Below are 19,760 nucleotides of genomic sequence, written 5' to 3' on the forward strand. Positions count from 1 at the left end.
TCTTTATGCGATTATGCCTCGAGCGGCGGAGTGTCGCCAAAGATGTTGACACCGGGAATTTTGTCATGAATTCGAGCTCCAAAGACTTCCTTTCCAACATTGCGAATGGCTTGCTCCTCTTCCGCAGTCAGGCTGACGCTCATGGCTCCGAGATTCTCGCCAAGTCTATGTGCTTTTGTTGTTCCGGGAATAGCAAAGATATCATCACCCTGCGCCAGGACCCAGGCCAGTGCCAGCTGTGTTGGAGTAACACTCTTGGCCTTTGCGATTTCGGAAATCTTTGCCACAACTGCTAGGTTCCTCTCGAGGTTTTCGTCGTTGAATCGGGGCAACATGGTTCGCATATCACCAGCCTTGGTAAGGTCCTCTTTCGATGAAATGGATCCAGTAAGAAGCCCTCTTCCAAGAGGACTGTATGCGACCACGGCGATGCCGAGTTCTCGCGCAGTCTCGAGGAAGCGACGCTCAGGCGATTCAATCTCCACAGTAAACGGGTTGTACTCCATCTGAACAGCGGCAATGGGGTGGATTGCAGAAGCACGACGGAGCGTATCAGCGCTGCACTCGCTCAACCCAAGGTGGTGAATCTTGCCCTCATTCTTGAGTTCAACCATGACTTGGATCGTCTTTTCAATCGGCGTGACCTTGTCGAGATGGTGAACATAGAGCAAGTCGACAAATGGCAGTCCGAGCCGCTTCAACGACTTTTCGACGGCCTGTCGGCAGTACCCTGGAGAAGAGTCGACCTTGATGTTTCTGCCTTCCATTTGGATGCCGAACTTGGTGGAGAGAAAGATGTTTTCACGCTTTCCCGGGTTGGCGGCGAACCACTTTCCCAGGAGGTCCTCGTTGTCTCCATACATGTCGGCTTTTGTATGAAGATTTATTAGCCCGTGTGTCTTATTATCCAAGTTAGTTGGCTATCGGCTCACCTGTGTCCCAGTATCTCTCGCCCATCTCATATGCCTTGTCCAAAAAGGCCAGGCGCTCTTCGTCTGGAGCGGGCATGCCATAGTGTCCGCTCAAACCCATGAGGCCGAGGCCGAGGCGAGGAATTTGAGGTCCATTATTACCCAGCGCTCGGGTAACAATCCTGGGAACTGCTTGAGACATTGCTTTTATCTTTTATTGTCGACTTTGTTCTTGTAGGATGTTGTTGTTGCTGCTTCTAATAAGCCAAAAGAGCGTTGGGATGGCCACCTTTTTATATCAGTGGCCACCTCGCCAAAAAGCCTAGCACAGGTGATCTTGCTACGCAATTGAGAAGCCATTCGCATAAGTTTCGGCATTATTTCCGCCAATCTCCATGAATTGTTTGCCGTTATCCTCTGGATTTCGACTCGGTGGTTGGACCGGAGGTCGAATAGGTGAAGCGGATTGACCAATCAGCTTTCTTCCGCCGAGATTCCTTGGACGACAGCCAATCAGCGTTCTTCCGCCGTTAAAGCCGTCGCAGATCCGGCCAATGTGGATTTGGTCTCATCAACCGGATCTCTTTGGTATTTGTCGTTTACCTACTGAGCAACTAAAGAGCATCCAGACACTTTAGTCATCTTTAGTATTTCGCCTAATTTCAGCCGTTTTGTTCAGCCTCAGCTCTTTCATTCATACCCTTCGTTTCGGAAGGTAAAATCGATAGGTGGCCAATCATCTAGGCCACCAATCACACATGATGTTACAATCGGCTATGCTATGCGAAGCCTTGTCCAATGAGTATTGCAGTTGCCACCGTTGCTCATTAACTGAGGCTGAGCACGCAGGAAGTTTTGGGTGGTTGGGCAGCAAGGCTCTCACGTTTCTTTTTCCCGCTCGCCATTTTCCTTCCTTCTACATCATTACTTGCGGCAAGAAATACTATTACCTCTACAACCAGTCAATCTGCATTCATCGTAGCAGTGATGGGCCGCAGAGATTGGCTGAAGGGGCGCTTCTCCAGAGTTTTTGGCAGTGGAGCCAACAGCCCGGTTGATACAACGGATTCTAATGGACAGCAATTATACGGACTGCAAGAGAACACGGAGCCTAACAAACCTCCAGAAGAAGAGGGGTTGAATGAATCGCCCGAGACTCTCAAAAGTCGCCGAATCGAGGATATACCAATTCGAGAGCTCTGGGACGTTGCATATGAGAAGCTTCGAGAGCAGGATGGTGCACTCATCGCAGACTATGAAGCCAAGCTCACAGGCAGCGTTACAGCTGGCTTAGGGCAAGCTTTCAATTTGAAACAAAATAGGAGAGAGTGGATGCAAGCAGTCTTTGAAAGTAAGATGCAAGAATTCAACAAGGATATATCGAAACCCAAATCTGGCAATTATAAAGTTCAAGCGGAAGACGCCATGCGGCTCATTTTAAGGATTGCGAATTCAGCCGACGACTACATCAGCAATACCGCAAGTGCTAATCCATGTACCTCGATTGCCTGGGCCGGAGTCAGTTTTTTTCTACCAGTGAGTGAAGTCGCAGCGACTTATCTGCTGTTTCAATACTTACCAAGGAATATGATAGCTTCTGATGAATATAGCTGCGGAACAGACTTCCCTTGTCAAAGGGTTAGAATATATTGCTTCTCTTCTTGTACAGAGCCGAATGAAAGAAGAACTCTACGTCGAATGTTATGAATTGGGAACGCACAATCATGATCGATTTCGACAATCGCATACCCAGTACAAGGGCGCCTTGCAAAGACTCTATATATACATCCTGAAATTCCAAGCTACGGCCTGTTGTCACTATTCAAACAGCTCCGCTCTCCGTCACGGCCTTGATGCTGTCAAATGGAAAGACTGGAGCTCACTAGTAGAAGAGATTCACGAACAAGAGCGCAATTTTGCCGCCGTCGAAGAGATGTGGCGTGACATACAGCGCTATGAGAAGCACTTGACAACAATAATCACTTTTTCAGAGATGAATGCAAAGCTTTCCGCTTTAGCAGACCAAGATTTTGCTGGTTTACTACGATGGTTATGCGATGTTGACCCGTCTCCGATGTATAATACAGGGCTTGATAGGCGTGAGGCCGGCACGTGCGAATGGCTGATAAAGGACAGTGAGGAATTCAAGACTTGGGAAACAAGTGATGGGTCATTGTTGTGGCTCCATGGTAAAGGTATGTTCAACTCAACCTTGAGCCGCTCAACGAAGGTCGTGTTACCAGCCGGGTTTTCTGACTCTTAACAGCCGGTTCGGGGAAATCGATCCTCAGTTCTTCCGTCATTAAACGCCTTCGGGATCAATACATATCGGAACCGTCGACTGTGGTATCATACTTCTATTTCAGCTTCAGCGACCCCGAGAAACAAAAGGTCGATGTCATGCTTGCATCCCTCACTAAGCAAATATGTTCCCAACAGACTCAGAGATCCCAGTTGACGGAACGCCTCGGGCAGTACAAAATCAATGGCCAGCGCCCAGATACCGAGACGCTTGAGGCAATGTTAATTGCATCTGCATCGCAATTTGCTAATGTTTATATCGTTATTGATGCTCTTGATGAGTGCCCACTGCTCAACGAGCAACGGGCAAAGCTGTTAAAGAGTTTACGGCGTATACTTGCAATTGCACCTAGCAAATTTCACTTTTTCTTCACAAGCCGGAAGGAACCAGATATTGACGACAAAATACGGCCCATTTTATCTTTAACAGATAAGAATGAAATTGACCTATTAGCTCGCCAGCAGATTATCAACAAGGATATAATTCATTACGTTGATTCTCAGCTAAACGGCGACGAATATAAATCTTGGCCCAAGAGCGTGAAGGACGAAGCGAGAAAATCACTCGTGAAGAAAGCCGATTGCATGTGAGTTTCGGGTTCCGGTTCACGTATAGCGGACATCTCAATTGATACCTGTGTATTAAGGTTCCAATATGTCCATCTTCAGTTAGAAGCACTCCGACACCTTTCATCTGAACCTGAAGTACGCGAGGCACTTCAAAACCTTCCCATTGGACTTGACGCCACCTATAATAGAGTTCTGGAAAGCATTCCACTACACTTCCAAGAACGAGTCATACACTCGCTTAAATGGCTCGCCTTTTCAAGGAGGTCCTTGTGCATCGAAGAACTCGCCGAGATATTCACCATCCGCCCGCACAATGATATTCCCTTTAACGAGAGGGAACGCCCTTTTTCTCCTACGGACATCCTGAAGTACTTCTCCGGTCTCATTATGACCCGAGAGGGCTATACCTCCCAAAACCCAAAAGGCATTGTAATCCGGCTAGTCCACTTCTCTCTGAAAGAGTATTTGGTTTCCAAGAGAATAACGCAAGGCTCTACCTCGACTTTCTCATTTACAGAGGTTGACGCTCACAACTCTATTGTGAAGTCTTGCCTCGCCTATCTGAATCATTTTGGCCACTGGGTTGCAAGTCACCCCCCAGGATATCTTTTTCATGACACTTATAACCAGTTATATCCCTTGGCGATGTGCGCAGCCCGCTCCTGGATGGATCATCTTGAGGGAATTCCGCGCGTGTCATGGTCACCTGACATCGAAAGAGATGCGGCGACTGCACTTGCTGTTCATAGCCAAAGTCTTCTCACTCTACTCGCAATGGACTACCGTGCCGATAATGACGAAAGAGACATGCTATTGAGACCATACCGTTACACCGCAAAGTGCGGCCATTATCAGCTGACTGAAATGTTGGTTCATCAAAAGTCCGGTGCAAATAAGTATGTTACCCGGGAAGAAATGGATGAATCACTGCAGCAAATGGCATATGAAAAAAACAAAGATGCTATGCAATTTTTTCTCAAAGCGGGAGCAAATGTTAATGCGCAGTGTGGCGAACGGGGCTCAGCTCTGAAAGCAGCCGCCAGTCGTGGAAGTCTGGACGCGGGCAGGTTTCTGCACAGCTACGGATCCAAATTCAACCTTTACCCGAATAATGACCGGGACCCATTTTTGCCCACATGGATGGACAAAAAAGGCACCGAAAGTCTGAGATTTCTCCTTGACAGCGGCGCTGATGTAAATATGCAAGTCAAACCCTCTGGGACAGCACTTCACAATGCTGTTATTTACAGTTACGATGCAGATTTTGATCTGCTATTAGAAAGAGGCGCTGATGTAAATGCCTTGTCCGATTATGGCACGCCACTCCAGGCACTGTGTAAGTGTGAATTAATATCAGACTTGCCCGACAGACAAGCGTGGATAACAGCTCGATACGTGAAGAAGCTATTAGAGAGCGGTGCAGATCCGAACCTGCGAAGTGGGGAGGGTGACACAGCATTACAGCTTGTGTGCGGCAACATAGGCCTATTCCCTAATCACCAAGTGGCAATGGAGATCATCCAATCTCTAGTCAAAAATGAGACAGTTGAGAGTGGGACTCTTATAAATGGGTTTGCTGTTGAGGTCGAAGAGTATCACCTTGATAGGAGAGACTTGGGTTGGAAATGGAGAAAAGGAGAACGCCCTATAGTGAGATCAGCGGTCGAGGTGGTAAAACTGCTCCTTGAGAAAGGCGCCAAGGTCGACGAGTCTCGAGTATTCCAAGAGGCCTGTGTGGAGCGGGACGAAGAGAGGGTCCGTTGGATGTTTGATCAAGGCGCTGCTGATGTGAACATGAAAAGCGGTTCACGTGGTACACCACTGCATGCTGTTTTGGCTTACACTAGAAAAGACATCGGAGAAGCGCGGTCTGATAGACGCGACCTCAGTTCGCGGAACAGTCTAAGCAAAGAGACTCTACCGATTGTGCAATTGCTCATAAGCAAAGGGGCACAGGTTAACCAAGTTGGGGGACATTATGGCAATGCTCTCCAGGCTGCTTGCTCCAATGAAGGGCTCAGTGCGAACATTGTCCATTATCTACTCGAGCAAAAGGCCGATGTGAATGCGGAAGGGGGGAAATGCGGAACAGCACTGATAACTGCCTGTGCAGCTGATCAAGAGGTGGACTTGGTACGGTTACTCCTCGAGCACGGCGCCGATGTATATGCGGAAGGGGGAGAATATGGAACAGCTCTCGCAACTGCCTGCAAAAGAGGAGCCCCCGAGTTGGTGCGACTGTTGCTCGAACATGGAGCAAATATCCACCAAAAAGACTATGCGGCTTGGAATGCGGCCGGTGGGAGGTCAATGTATCGTGATGATGGCATTCAAGTGCTGGAACTTTTATTTGGCCAAGCAAACGATGTCGACGGCGTGCGTAGTGGGCTCGCCACTGCTCTAAATGCCACACTGGAGATCTGGAATATAGGTTCCACGTTTGGGCACCAAGAGAAGGGGTGGCATGAAAGATTCTCCTGGCTACTTGAACACGGCGCTGATGCCAATGTCAAGGCTGGAAAATATGGCTGTACACTCCAGACAGCATGTGCGAGAGAATCATCTACTGCTTATGTCAATGATATCAACGCCACCTCCCTCTTGACAAAGCTTCTTCTCGAAAAGTGTCCAAATATCAATGTCAATGCACAAGGGGGCATCTTCGGGTCAGCTCTGCAGGCAGCCGCTTTCTCAGGCCAGACAGAGTCAGTAAGGATGTTGCTGGATAGAGGAGCCGACGTCAACGCACGTGGTGGAAAATGCGGCAGCGCGTTGAACGCGGCAATCTTCAGCGGCTACTGGGATATCGTTGAGATTCTTCTTCAAAAGGGGGCCACACCGGATTGTCGCCTGCTGCAGCAACCTGATGAAGAGTGGCTCCAACGTGTCGGAGAAGAATGGCCAGAAGATGAAACGAGGTCGTGGTGGCGTAAACGTGTCAGAGAAGAATATAGGCATTGTGCCGTTGCGAGATATAGGAAGTTTTGGGAGGTTGAGAGTGGCTCTGCAGCCGGACGCGTTTCGAGTAGCCAGAGCTAGATCTGGCGCCTGGAACTGAATGAGAAGAAGCTGACAGGGTTACATGAAGTAGCTGCAGACACTCCAGAGGAATTGGAGATGATTGAAGCACTGGTTCCGTTGGAGAAATCTTATGGCTTGTGGACAAAGAGGCACTGGTTCGCGACGAAGCTGATGGAGTTGAAGTAGCACTCCCATTGATATATTGAGACGCATAGACTGGGGTTCATCGGGATCCTGGTGCTGAGTTCATTAGCATACATACACGCATTCGACAATCACAGTCTTTCATCTGGCAGACCGTTCACATTGTTATCACGAATAGGATCGTGCTGTACCTGGTACTAGGTATAGTACCCTTGCGTTCAGTCAGCCTTTAATACAATTCCTATGTACCTTCCTACTGTAATATTCCTTTGGTTTCTTTCCTGTTTCCTCTCGCTTATTATCCCAAGATTGGGGTTGAGGCTGCTATCGTCACGGGATCAGGTCACCACACCAAGGCCACAGTTTCTTTCCCCTCCTCACATCGAAATCATACTCTTTACAACTCATAGTCGTCAAGACCATTTCCGCAATCCCTCCACAAATCGTCCACCATGCACTTCTTTCCACGCCTATGATTGTTCGATGCCCCAAATTGCTTGAATTTGCGAGGCTTTATCTGCCTAATCCATAGCCGGCCTCGACCCAAATGAACCAGGTATTCCGTGAGTCTTTTACAATTCAAAATTGTTTCTTTACAAGACTAACAAATCAACGCCACAAACACTCGATCTGAGTCATGCTTTGATCCTCATCTCCAGCCGCGTTGCTTCCGAGATTTTCACAGAGAACCAGAGCATGACAAAGTGTTGTGTCGAATAAGCACCAAGCCCCTCAATCGCCTGAATTTGCCTTGCATCTGCCATCAGATATCTACCCATGGCATAATCACCTCGACTTTGCTATTACAAAATGCCATTTTCGTGATTATCTTCATCTAAAACAGCTAATCAGAGCTCAAGATGGTTCAGATAGATACGTATGCCCCTAGCGTATTAGAATTGGTGCTGACTTTTATTGCAAACAACAGCTCAGCCGACATTAGCGCTGACGTTCTTCAGCCCTGCATTAAATGCACGGCAACTCAGCCAGCAGTCTGCAGCTTGCTTGCTACCCCACGTTTCTTCCCCCGCCACAACACCATGTGGCCCTTTGGTAGCTCCTATCCTGAACGCAAGCCTGAGGATGTGGATGGGAAAACATACGACTATGTGATTGTCGGAGGCAAGTCAAAGAATCCCCCAGAATCAAGACAAAAATCCAGCTGCTGACTTTCCAGCATCTAGGTGGCGCCGCTGGCTGCGTCCTGGCCTCGCGCCTTTCTGAGGATCCGACAGTCTCCGTGCTTCTCCTCGAAAAGGGCTTCGTCAACGACAATCTCTTTAGTCGCATCCCGCTGCTCTCCCAGAATCCCATGATGTCTGGACTGCAAGTCGTGAAGCAGCTGAGCCAGATGCCCTCGGCGTTGAATCGGAAGCTCTCTCTCTTCTGGGCAGAGGCGCTTGGAGGCTCAACCCGCATCAACGCCATGCTGCTCACCCGTGGACCACCTGGCAACTACAACGAGTGGTCGCAGGATTTAGGGCTGAAGGATTGGGACTGGGAGAGCGTAGAGCCTTACTTTCGGAAGAGTGAAAACGCCGTCGGCCACCCAGATGCCGAGTATCGAGGTCATCACGGGCCAGTTGAAACCCGCCAGCCTGCTTATCCATTCTCTTTTCATCCCTACGTTGAGATAGCCGCCCGCAGACTGGGGCTTCCTGTTCATGACGACTGCAACGACCCAGATGCGAGCGCGCAGGGTTACTTTCGCCTAGATCAGGCCATCGATAGCAACGGGCGACGCATCTCTGCGTACAAGGCGTGGCTTAGCAAAGAGACTGCTATTGCTCGGGCATCACACCTTACCGTGTGTACGGGTGTAGTGGTTTCAAGACTTGATATCGATACAAAGTCTCGCAAACTGCTTGGTGTCCTCATTCGTCACAGAGGGCAGGCAGACCAACGTGAGTATTATGTACAGGCACGACGAGAAGTTGTGCTTTGTGCTGGAGCAATAGGTACTCCACAGATCTTGATGAGAAGGTATTCTGTCCAGATTCCTGCCACACAGAAGAGCGAGAGACCAGCTGACGAATAGCAAATAGCGGCATCGGACCCAAAGATCATCTTCAACAACTGGGGATTCCCATCGTTCAAGAGTCATCCGCGGTAGGCAACAACCTGATGGATCATGTCGCCGTGCCCATCATGTCGCGAATCCCAACTCGAGATACCATCCACAGCCTGTATAATCCGCTCGTGTTTATTTGGCAATTTATTCTCTGGCTGTTTTTCGGTCGCGGTCTCTTGTCAACCTCTTCAACAAGCTCCACCATCTTTGCTCGCACAACTGCCATTGACGATGCGACTATGCTGGTGCAGAGTTCATGCAACGGCAAGGATACAATGGACTCAATGCGGCCGCAGAATGCGCCGGATATCGAGATTATGATCATTCCCGTTGAAAGCTACTTTGACGTCTACATCACGGAGCATTCGCTGTTGACTTGGCTATGTACATTGGTGCAGCCTTTTAGCAGAGGCCACATAAGGCTTACCACAACGAATCCCGAGCATCCTCCTAGAATTACTCACCCTCTTCTTAGAGACGAGAGAGATTTCAAACCGATGCGAAAGGCCATTCGCTTCGCGTTGCGCCTGGGCCAAGAGTTTGCCCGCTCGGGATATCCGCACACTGCGCCTTTGGTCTATGGCCCTGGAATGGACTTGGAATATCTCGACCAAAGACTAGGATTCACGAAGCTGCTGCCAAAGCAACAGAAGAAGAGCGGTGGCACAACTGAGCTGCCAGAGTGGCAGGACATAACAGACGAGGCCATCGACGAGTATACCAAACGTGCTTACCAGAGCGCTTTGCACTACGCCTGCACTTGTCGCATGTCGCTCGACGCATCAGATGGCGTTGTAGACCAGAAACTGCGTGTCTTTGGCATCGATGGGCTTCGCATCGCCGACGCCAGTGTGTTTCCCAATATCCCCAGTGCGCACACAATGGCGCCGACGATGATGGTGGCCGAGAGATGTGCCGATTTCATCAAGGAGACGTGGCGTGAGAAGTAACGGTAAGTCTTTCATCCAGTTGGAATATAGTTAGAGTTACGATATGTAGTAGAGGCTCTATGCGAGCAATAATGCGATGGGCGAACGAGATGTGATTCAGCAGGATGCAATTGAACAAACTGACGCCTCTGAACAGTTTTATGCTTTCTGCCATTGTTCATTTCATTGCGTCTCCTGACTGCCTTGAGTGGCATTCATTGGATGACATTCCCCAGATTCATGTTCCAGCCTTCACTCGATGCAAAGACTTCTGTCTACTCTTCAAGCCAACTACTAGTCCTTTCAGTTTGTGATCCCAAATTACACTCGACAAACACTTGAACCATTGCTCTGGTTGGAAACTCGCCGTCTTAAGAATGAGCGTATGAAACAGTTGTGACAATCAGAGCAGCTCATTGATCAATTACATCATCACCTCAGCCAAACCTCATCTCATCAAGGCCGCTTACGGAGGACTCCGTACGCCTTACAGATGATGCTCAAATATGGAGCTGCTCATTAGTCTGAGATTGACCGCTAGCCTAGCTTGGACTGGAAATCGATCCCGGTGTCGTCATGATGCTACTCTGTGAGTCCTCACGCAATACTCCTAGTGCAGCCTCGGTCTCGGATGGATGTTCTCGAATTGCTGTCATCTTTTGCAGCTGCATGACCAAGTTCAACTGAGAATGCTTATTGCCAAACTGGTCAACTCACGGGCTATGGCAAAAGATGACCAGAGTCAGCCAAGTGCCTCGAGCTACCCTAATTCTCCCATGGCTCCGTGATGAAACCGGTTTTTTTTCTCGAAACGCCGTTTTAAAGCGTTGCCGTTGCAGCGTCTTCCATGGGGCTTCTCCGCTAAGTGGCGTTTTTAGAAGTTTCTTGGTTGTCTTCTCAACACCACTCGGAAGATATTCCCTCTTTTAGACTCGCGTTAGGTTACTCGATTCGGGCAAGGCGACAGTGACAGTCTGTAAGATCGGCGGACCATTGAAGCCAAGCCTTGGACATACTCTGCGAGATGGATTCATAAGCAGATGACTCCGCACTTTCGACTGCAACTGAATTACCTGACGCGAAATCAACCTCAATAAGACTGGGCTCAACAAGCTTCAAAGAGAGAAGGCGGACAAACAAACGAATCTCTCTCATCCCGAGTCCCGTCTTCAACTCAAACATTACACTCATCCAAACCAGCAATCATGGCTTCTATGGACGCCGTCTTCGCCGCCTACAAAAAGCGACGGGCCGCTCTAGAAGCGAGCAACAACCCCTTCGCCAACGGTGTCGCTTGGATAGCAGGCGAGCTCTCGCCACTAGCAGAGGCACGGATCCCAATCGTCGACCAGGGCTTTCTTCATGGCGACATGTGCTACGATGTCCCGTCGGTATGGGATGGGAAGTTCTTTCGCTTGGACGATCACATTACGCGATTCGACGCCAGCTGTGCAAAGCTCAGACTAAAACTGCCGCTGCCGAGGGAAGAGCTCAAGAGCATCTTGTTCGACATGGTCGCAAAGAGCGGGATGAAGGATGCCTACGTCGAATTAATCGTCACGCGAGGGTTCAAGGGTGTTCGAGAGGCCAAGCCAGAAGACATTGTCAACAACCTGTACGTTATACTGCTGCCATACGTCTGGCTCATGGACCCAGACATGCAATACACCGGCGGCAGCGCCATCGTTGCACGGACGGTTCGACGGACTCCTCCCGGGGCCATGGACCCCACCGTCAAGAACCTGCAATGGGGCGACATGGTGCGCGGAATGTACGAGGCCAGGGATCGTGGAGCCAGCTATCCGTTTCTCACGGACGGAGACTCCAACCTGACTGAGGGCTCCGGATACAACATTGTCTTTGTCAAGAACGGCGCCATCTACACGCCCGATAGGGGAGTGTTGCACGGCATCACGCGCAAGACGGTCATGGAAGCTGCCCGTGCCAATGGGATCGATGTTCACGTCGAGGTGGTGCCCGTAGAGATGGCGTACACGTGCGATGAGATATTCATGTGCACCACGGCTGGCGGTGTCTTGCCAATCACGGTTCTCGATGGACAGCCCGTCAAGGACGGCAAGGTTGGGCCGATAACGAAGAGAATTTGGGACAGTTATTGGGCGATTCACGATGATGCCGCGTATACGACCCAAGTGAATTATTCGGCGAACTGAATGAGATGAAGGAAGACGTACCAATGACTGAAGCATGCTTAGAATGAATAGAGCACACTGATTTTTTTGGATTCCATACTGACTGACTTGTCAACAAGATGAGGGAGGAAGACAGGGCTTGCTGACACGCATTCGTAAATGCGGGAGACACAGGCCATGCATGCTCATTTTGACAAGGGGAACCCCCAACCAATCTTGCCCCGGAGCAAATCAAGCACGGCTGGAAGGCCAATTGGCCCAACAGAAGCAACGTCTCTGTTGGAGCATTCACGGCCGGCAGCTCATTTCAACCATGTGGCTGTGCAGGGAAGGTCAAGTGATGCCCGATATCCAGAGCTCCAATCACAGTTGACGCGAGAGATTGGATCGTGTGTCTTGGATTGGAGGTGACATGGGTTCAAGCGCCGTGATTGCGGGATGCTCACTCAACTGTAAACCGTGATTCGGCAAACACCACTATGCGAAATTTGATGATGCCGGCCACATGTGAAAGGGCTTCGAGACACTCAGCCCACGGCACGGCACAAGTCCAACGAAAAGTCTCGGCCGGCACGGATATTGGCCGTATCCACAGCTTGATCTACCGCAAAACCTCGTGTCGCATCTATTTTGAGTTGTGTCGCCGTCTGTGTCCTCTTGGATGCCGATCCCCTGAGAGCCAACGACGACGCGTCTAGACCAGCAAATTATTACAGAAACTAGTATTCACACAAGCACTACAATAGCCACCCCAAGATGGCAACGAATCACCACCAACAAACCCGTTGATTCCAATCTGAGCCATCAGCTCACAGGGGTCACCAGAGCTGTCATATTATCCGGCTCACATTCTAGCCCGCTTGCAGGCTAGTTTAATTTGTGAGCTGTCACCGTCACGCCCCACCGCAAATCAGCTCTTATAATACGGCCAAGAGGGCCACTCCTTATTCCTGCTCGGCAAAGCAGTCGTCCATATGCCTGCTGCAACAATCAAGTCATGACAGATAGGTTTGAGGAGCTGAGGCGGCGGAAGAAGCTCCTGCAACAAGAATTGCGCCGCCGCCAGGTGTTCCCGCGCCAACGCAAGAGATTCGACCGCGACGAGGACGAACGCCGGTTCCGAGACTTTGTAGAGACCGAGTGCGAGAGAAGAGAGCTAGACCGCCGGGATATAGAGCGCGAATGCGACGAGTTGTACGAGCGCAAGTTCCGCCAGCTGGAACGCGAACGCGATGAGCTCCTCGAGCGTGAGCAGCAGAGGATAGACGTCCAGTATGAGGAATTATTCGACCGCGAGTACAAACGGATCGAGCGCCAAATCAGCCAGCGGGTGCAGCGAGAAACGTCAAAGGACCAGAAACCCCAGAACCTCGTCCAGTATCTGGAAACGTGTCATACGCTCCACCTCCGGTTCCAAAAGACGGCCAGTCGCTCTCTGATAACACAAAAGGAAGCGCTCAGCTGGACATTTCCTCGACGAATCATTCCTTGGGACGGTTTCCCACGATTACAAGAAGGTGTATGGCAGCGAATCTTGTCTGACAGCGCATTCTGCAAGGAGCTCCGGTTTCCGTCGATGCAGCAACTCGAGGCCGTGAAGCGCACTCTCACCCCAGTCAACAGCGAGGCGTCACTGCAGCACTTTGGACGTTACGCCATCGAGAATGTGGTGCAGGAAATGATGGACCAGCTATACGAAGACGGCTTGCTTTGGAACGGGCTCGGACTCGGTGACGATATCAAGGTAACGATAGAGACCGACAAAGACCTCGGCCAGGTATTCGAGCCCGTGCTGGAGTCATCATGGCACAAGGGCGCGGGCGAATTGAAGATTTCCATGCGTAATTCTCATCGCAGGGCGAAGAGAGCAGGCATCTGGGTCAACCGGTCGTGCGTGTACCGGCATGACGAGGAGAAGGGCGAAAAGACTCCGATATTTGCCTTTGTGCATCAACTACCGCATCGCCTGCAGCTGGACGAAATCAACCGCGGGCTGGCCTCCGAGATCCGGCCGGAACGAGACGTGATTGACAAGGAGGGCGACGACTTCACCTTTGCCTCGAAGACGCTTGTGGCGGCGACCATTAGCCAGCTCTATTCCTACATGATTAGCAAGGAGATTCAGTACGGATGCGTTTGCACCGGAGAAGCATTCATCTTCTGCTGCATCTCAGAGGACGATCCCTGTACCATATACTGCACGCCGTGTGTTCCGGAGCGCGAAGTCATGCCCGATGATCCTGCCCGGCTGCATCGAACTGCTGGTGCAATGGTGTTTGGGCTTGTGCTTCAGGCTCTTCGCTCGAGACCGCTGCCCGCGTCGTGGTGCGATTCTGTCACGTATCTGGATACTTGGACCATGGGATACGACGACGTACTGGACAAGATACGAAAAATGGGCGTCATGAGGCCGCATTCGTCCATGTCTTCCCTCAGAATGCACCGCTGGCAAGGGTTTAGACGGTCACCATTGCTCACCGAGATTCGCAGAGGAGAAGTCCGAGGAAACGACAAGATCAGGAATTGGCTCGACGATGTCCCCGCACAAAGAGCTTACGAGGATACAACCGAGAGCATCGCCAGTGCACCAACGTCGATACAAGACCAGCCGTATTGCTCCCAGAAGTGCCTCCTTGGTCTGGTGCAAGGGAAATCGCTGGATAAAAACTGCCCCAACGCAGAGTTCCACGGACCGGCTCACCTCGACTACGACGACTTTTTAACCCTTGTCCGTACGCAACTTGACCAAGACGACAACCTAGATGCCGATTGCACGCCTCTGCGGGTTGCAAACGTTCCCAAGTCCCTGTTCAAGATGCGGCTGACATCGCACGGTTATACGTTCATCGCCAAGGCAGGGAAGAATTCAGCATACCTTTGGAGCGAAAAGTTTGTCTATGATCAGATGGCGAATCTCCAGGGTCGCTGCATACCCGTGTGCATGGGAATGATTGAGCTCATAAAGCCGCGTCGCCACAACAGCAGAGCCTTGAAGGACCTGCTGCTCTTGAGCTGGGCCGGCCGGCCTTTTCTGAACTGTTCCAAACAGGTGACCAAGGAGCAGATTGCTAGAATGATGGAAATGGGCATAGAAGCCATTCACAAGCTGGGAGTTGTGTACAACGGCGGGCACATCCCGAGCAACTTTTTGTACGATGCATCTCGCAACAGCGTCATGATTGTCGATTTCGAAGAGGCGTCGCTGGAGTTTACCAAGACGCCCGCGGTGGCGGGAGATTACCAGATGCGAAAGAGGAAGCGGGATCGATGGCAGGAAGATGCCCGGCGGGTGTTTGAGGAGGACACGGACTGTGCGGTGACGACGGTGATGAAGTCGACGCCGCGGAAGACTGGGAGTCGGTTTGCTGACGATGAGTCTGAGGTGGGAGACGACTCGGTGAGCCGGTGTTGCTGATTTGCGTGAGGTGAAACATACGATGGCGTTTCGTTTTCTTTGTGTCGAGACAAGACTGAACGGCGGCTCATTCATTCATTCATTTGGCCGGCCTAGTAAGTCTGAGGATATACCATTTGCTTTGTACATGTTGATATAGATTGATTGTAATACTGGGAGGGCAAATATATAGAGATACCAAATGATGCATGAATAGAAACTTACCTTGTTTGCAATATTGGTAGCTTTGGGTTGATGTGGTTGTGTGATGCTAACTGTTTTATGGGAGATGGGAGGCTTACTTTGAAGCAACCTTTCAAGTACAAACACCACCAATGACGATGTGATGCACATGTTGTCTTTTCTTACGGAGTACAGCTCTTCAGCATGCCACGGGTACAAGAATGAATACAAAATCGAAACAAATACATCGAGGGGAAACTTCAAATGCCGCCGTCAACTGATGTAACGCAGCGAATGTATACATGTTGTAGGGTAAGTACGTGCAGTGGTAGTACTAGTAGCTGAATCTGCCCGAAGTGAAGCCATCAGCCATTGTCCAATCGGGCAAGTATGCGCTGATTCTCTCTTGTAGCAGGTTAGTTGCAGTAACATGCGAGTTGTTTAGCAGTGTTGCATTGCATATCGCGTCCCTTGCCCCTAGTCGGGGGAACTGCGACTCCATTTGCGATAATGCGCCACTGCGGTCACGATTTGGATGCAAAAATGATTCAAGAGAAAAAAAGATGGTGATTATGAAGTGATGCAGCTGTCATGGTGTTATCAAGATCCAATGTCTTATCGCCTCTCTCTCGGCCATTCAATGTGCCGTTTCGCCGGGCACAAGTACCGAGAGACTTGGTGCGGCTGGGCAGCTTGGCGCACGCTACCAGGTACAGATGCTCCAGCAGGTACCCGCCCCTCCCACCATCCGCTAAAGCCACCAAAACTAGAGCCCTTGCAGTGTCTCTCCACTAACAGGCCAGGCGACCCCGGGCGAAAGAAAAAAATTCAAAGTGGTGCAACCCAGCGATAGCGCGATAAGCCCGATTAGCGGACACACCAGCCCAGAAAGAATTAAAAAAAAAAGTACCACGGAGCAAGTACCGGATCTGGGGGGGGCCATTGTATCACCTCCTCCTCTCTCTTTTCTTCTTCTTCTCATCTTCACCCACCTCTCTCTTCTTCTCTTCTTCTTCATTCTCTCTTCTTCTTCTTCCTCTCTTCTCATCATCCTCTCCCCTTCGGCGCAACCGCATGAGGCTCCCGTGAGCCAATTCGTCTCTCCCTCTCGCCACTGCGATTGACCTCAAACGTTTCGGATGGCCGTTCAGTCCCTCCCAGCTGTCATCGACATCGACGAAGTGCTCCCGGGCACGCGATGCGTCTTCATCGATGAGTCCGCCAGCAGCACCTCTGCCAGTGGCCTGCTGCAGAAGCACGACGGCATCGTGCTCGTCCCCCAGCCGACACAGTCGCCCAACGATCCCCTCAACTGGAGCCTGTGGCGCAAGATCTGGCACACCGGCCTCGTGTGTTTTGCCGTCGCCTTGACCGCTGCCACGTCCAACGTTGCTGGATCTGCAAGTACGGGCGTCAACGAAGAGTACGGCATCAGCTACGATGTCTTCAACACCGGTGCCGGCGTTCTCTTCCTTGCTATTGGCTACTGGACCCTGCTCAGCTCGCCCGCTGTCCATCTGTACGGGCGACGGATCCTCTACCTCGTCGGCGCCACCTGGGGCCTGATTGGCAACATCTGGTTTGGGCGGCTAAAGACGTCGTCCGACGCCATCTGGACGCAGCTCTTTGTCGGAGCGTCCGAGTCGGTCGCAGAGGCCGTGGTGCAGCTCTCCCTGCTCGACATTTGGTTCGAGCACCAGAACGGCACCTCGATGGGTTTGTACACCCTGGCCACCTCCGTGGGAACGTATCTTGGCCCGTTGATCGGTGGCTACGTCGCCGACAGCAGCCTTGGATGGCGCTGGATCGGCTACCTCGGCGCCATCATGTCGGGCTTCAACTTTGTCCTCTTCTACTTTGGTCTGGAAGAGACGGCGTTCCCGCGTGAGCGCTACACGCGAGAGCGAATCGAGAATCGCGCTGCCGCATCCTCCTCCCCAGACGGCGACGAGAAGACGGCCGGCGGCCCCCCAGCCGTAGCTCATGTCAACACGGGCGCATCAGACGAAGAAGCCGCGGCCAATCCCCGCGACGCCGACCGGTTTTCCCTCAACTACACGCGCCCCAAGTCGTACTGGCAGCGGATTGCCCTCGTCACCCCCGCCCCGAACCTGCGCGGCCTGGGAGCCAAGCAGTACGTCGGCCGTCTGTGGCACACGCTGCGCATCTTTACCTTTCCCGCTGTGTGGTTCGCCGGCCTGCAGTGGGGCATGCAGAACATTGCCCTGTCCTTTTATCTCACCATCGAGGAGGACTACTGGACGGACGATCCCTGGGACTATGGCGACGTCGCCGTGAGCAACATGAACATTCCCTGTCTCGTTGGCAGCATCATTGGCTGTTTCTACGGCGGCTACCTGAGCGACTTGTTTGTCCTCTGGGCCAGCCGACGCAACAGGGGGATCCAAGAGGCCGAGTTCCGCCTGTACCTCATGTTCCTCTGCGTCGTCATCTTTCCCACCGGCATGTGGCTCTTTGGCATCGGATCGGCCAAGGGTTGGAGCTGGCCCGTTCCCTACGTCGGCCTCGGCTTCATTGGCTTTGGCTACGGCTGTGCCGGCGATCTTAGTCTGACCTACCTTGCCGACTGCTATCCGGATATGGTCCTCGAGGGCATGGTGGGGGTTGCCGTCATCAACAACACGCTGGCCATGATCTTCACCTTTGTCGCGAGCTACTGGCTCGACACGGGCGTCCAGGATACCTTTATCGAGCTTGGCGTCTTGGGATTCGTCATTTTGATGCTGTCACTGCCCATGATCATCTGGGGGAAGCGCGCGCGGCGCTGGACCAAACAGAGATATCTCAACTTTTTGGAGATTCGCGACGGAATGGGGCACTGAGGATTTGGAGAGAGAAAGAAAAAAAAGCTTTGTTGCTGGGAGTTGTGGATGGGAGAGGGAGGACGAAAAGAAAAGAGGAGGATGGTGGGAGATTATACCCCTTGTTTTTTTTTGAGGAGCTTTGGCTTGTTTGTAGAAGAAAGGAGCCTGATGGTTGTGTTTTTTGTCTTTTTGGAAGTTATCACGGTATATTTATTGCAAATGCCTACCTATCTTGACCATGCTTTTATGGTTTCTTTTCTTGGTGATGTATCTTGTTGATGGCAACTCTTTTTGGTTGGAGGTGGAAGAATAGAAGCGTTCATGTTTGGAACTGCGATGGAGCAAGAGCGAATCCGACGAAGCACCTCGAACGGCATTCATGGATCCTTTTACTTTTTCTTCTTCACTCCTTCACTCCTCTTCTCCTTTCGACATCAAAACGTCGGCATGAACAGGAAGACGGCTCCGATTCTTCTCCAGTATGAAATGTTCACCAAAGTACTCGAGTCGAAGGGATTTCGTCCACCAAAACACGTGAGTCAAAGATGTTTAGACATTCCACCGACGAGGCCGTCACGGACGTAAGTTGATGTCAATATCAATATCGACAAATTGGAGCATGGCTGAAGTACGATTGAAGCATAATTGGAGCACGATTAAAGCATGATCAGAGGACGATCGGAGCACTGGCACCGGATCTTCCAAGCTAGTATGCTGAGATGATTGCAGCTTACGATAACAGTATAGGTACGAAGCACTTGATTCGAGGACATTGCATCGAACGGAGGCTTTCACAGACGTAAGCATGCTTCACCATCGTTGAACTGGAGTATGATTAGACCAGTGGCACCAAGATTCATCAGCTAATTCATCACCCAGAGTGCCGAAGCACATGCAGCTTACGATGATCCAAGTTTGAACCTTGCGAGCGACTCACCGGAAACAGAGACGACGTAATAGAGTGACAGCTCGAGACTCCATGGCTCGACAATACCTACTGCGAGGCAAATCTTCTTCCCTAGACTCGTCTGCCGTACAGACAGTGGGTGACAAATAACACCACCGCTGATCACACATAAATCTATAGTGTCAGATCGGCGGTGTTTTCTGCCACCCACATGATGGACTCTTGCTGAGGGCTCTCACCCCTGTGGTACACCGTCTGATGGCTAGTAAGATGAGACAAGGACGGCCGGAAGCGATCCGACCTGGCCTCGATCCGACAGACCACCTTGGTCAACTGACTGTCCAAATGCAA

The 19,760-nt window shown here is 51.1% G+C and overlaps 6 protein-coding genes across 6 annotated transcripts; 5 read left to right on the forward strand and 1 right to left on the reverse strand.

The window, feature by feature from the left end:
- Positions 1-11: 11 nt before the first annotated feature.
- Positions 12-1,113, reverse strand: Triagg1_6346 (uncharacterized protein; the record flags this gene model as incomplete). Its single annotated transcript, XM_062900960.1, has 2 exons — positions 12-868; positions 933-1,113. 2 exons carry the CDS (start codon positions 1,111-1,113, stop codon positions 12-14), a joined length of 1,038 nt encoding a protein of 345 aa, XP_062754599.1.
- Positions 1,114-1,898: 785 nt separating this feature from the next.
- On the forward strand, positions 1,899-6,821 carry Triagg1_6347 (uncharacterized protein; the record flags this gene model as incomplete). Its single annotated transcript, XM_062900961.1, has 6 exons — positions 1,899-2,406; positions 2,522-2,549; positions 2,742-3,106; positions 3,178-3,799; positions 3,860-5,118; positions 5,170-6,821. The coding sequence occupies 6 exons, from the start codon at positions 1,899-1,901 to the stop codon at positions 6,819-6,821; spliced, it is 4,434 nt and encodes a 1,477-aa protein (XP_062754600.1).
- Positions 6,822-7,987: 1,166 nt separating this feature from the next.
- On the forward strand, positions 7,988-9,968 carry Triagg1_6348 (CAZyme family AA3; the record flags this gene model as incomplete). Its single annotated transcript, XM_062900963.1, has 3 exons — positions 7,988-8,056; positions 8,125-8,851; positions 8,986-9,968. 3 exons carry the CDS (start codon positions 7,988-7,990, stop codon positions 9,966-9,968), a joined length of 1,779 nt encoding a protein of 592 aa, XP_062754601.1.
- A 1,184-nt stretch (positions 9,969-11,152) lies between these two features.
- On the forward strand, positions 11,153-12,121 carry Triagg1_6349 (uncharacterized protein; the record flags this gene model as incomplete). Its single annotated transcript, XM_062900964.1, has 1 exon — positions 11,153-12,121. One exon carries the CDS (start codon positions 11,153-11,155, stop codon positions 12,119-12,121), a length of 969 nt encoding a protein of 322 aa, XP_062754602.1.
- A 976-nt stretch (positions 12,122-13,097) lies between these two features.
- On the forward strand, positions 13,098-15,515 carry Triagg1_6350 (uncharacterized protein; the record flags this gene model as incomplete). Its single annotated transcript, XM_062900965.1, has 1 exon — positions 13,098-15,515. One exon carries the CDS (start codon positions 13,098-13,100, stop codon positions 15,513-15,515), a length of 2,418 nt encoding a protein of 805 aa, XP_062754603.1.
- A 1,301-nt stretch (positions 15,516-16,816) lies between these two features.
- Triagg1_6351 (uncharacterized protein) lies at positions 16,817-18,520 on the forward strand (the record flags this gene model as incomplete). The annotated part of the gene is made up of 1 exon (XM_062900966.1): positions 16,817-18,520. The coding sequence occupies one exon, from the start codon at positions 16,817-16,819 to the stop codon at positions 18,518-18,520; it is 1,704 nt and encodes a 567-aa protein (XP_062754604.1).
- Between the last annotated feature and the right edge of the window lie 1,240 nt (positions 18,521-19,760).

The sequence above is a fragment of the Trichoderma aggressivum genome, assembly GCF_033847375.1.
Source record: "Trichoderma aggressivum f. europaeum strain CBS 100526 chromosome Unknown scaffold_025, whole genome shotgun sequence".
In the NCBI taxonomy this organism is placed as follows: Eukaryota; Fungi; Ascomycota; class Sordariomycetes; order Hypocreales; family Hypocreaceae; genus Trichoderma; species Trichoderma aggressivum.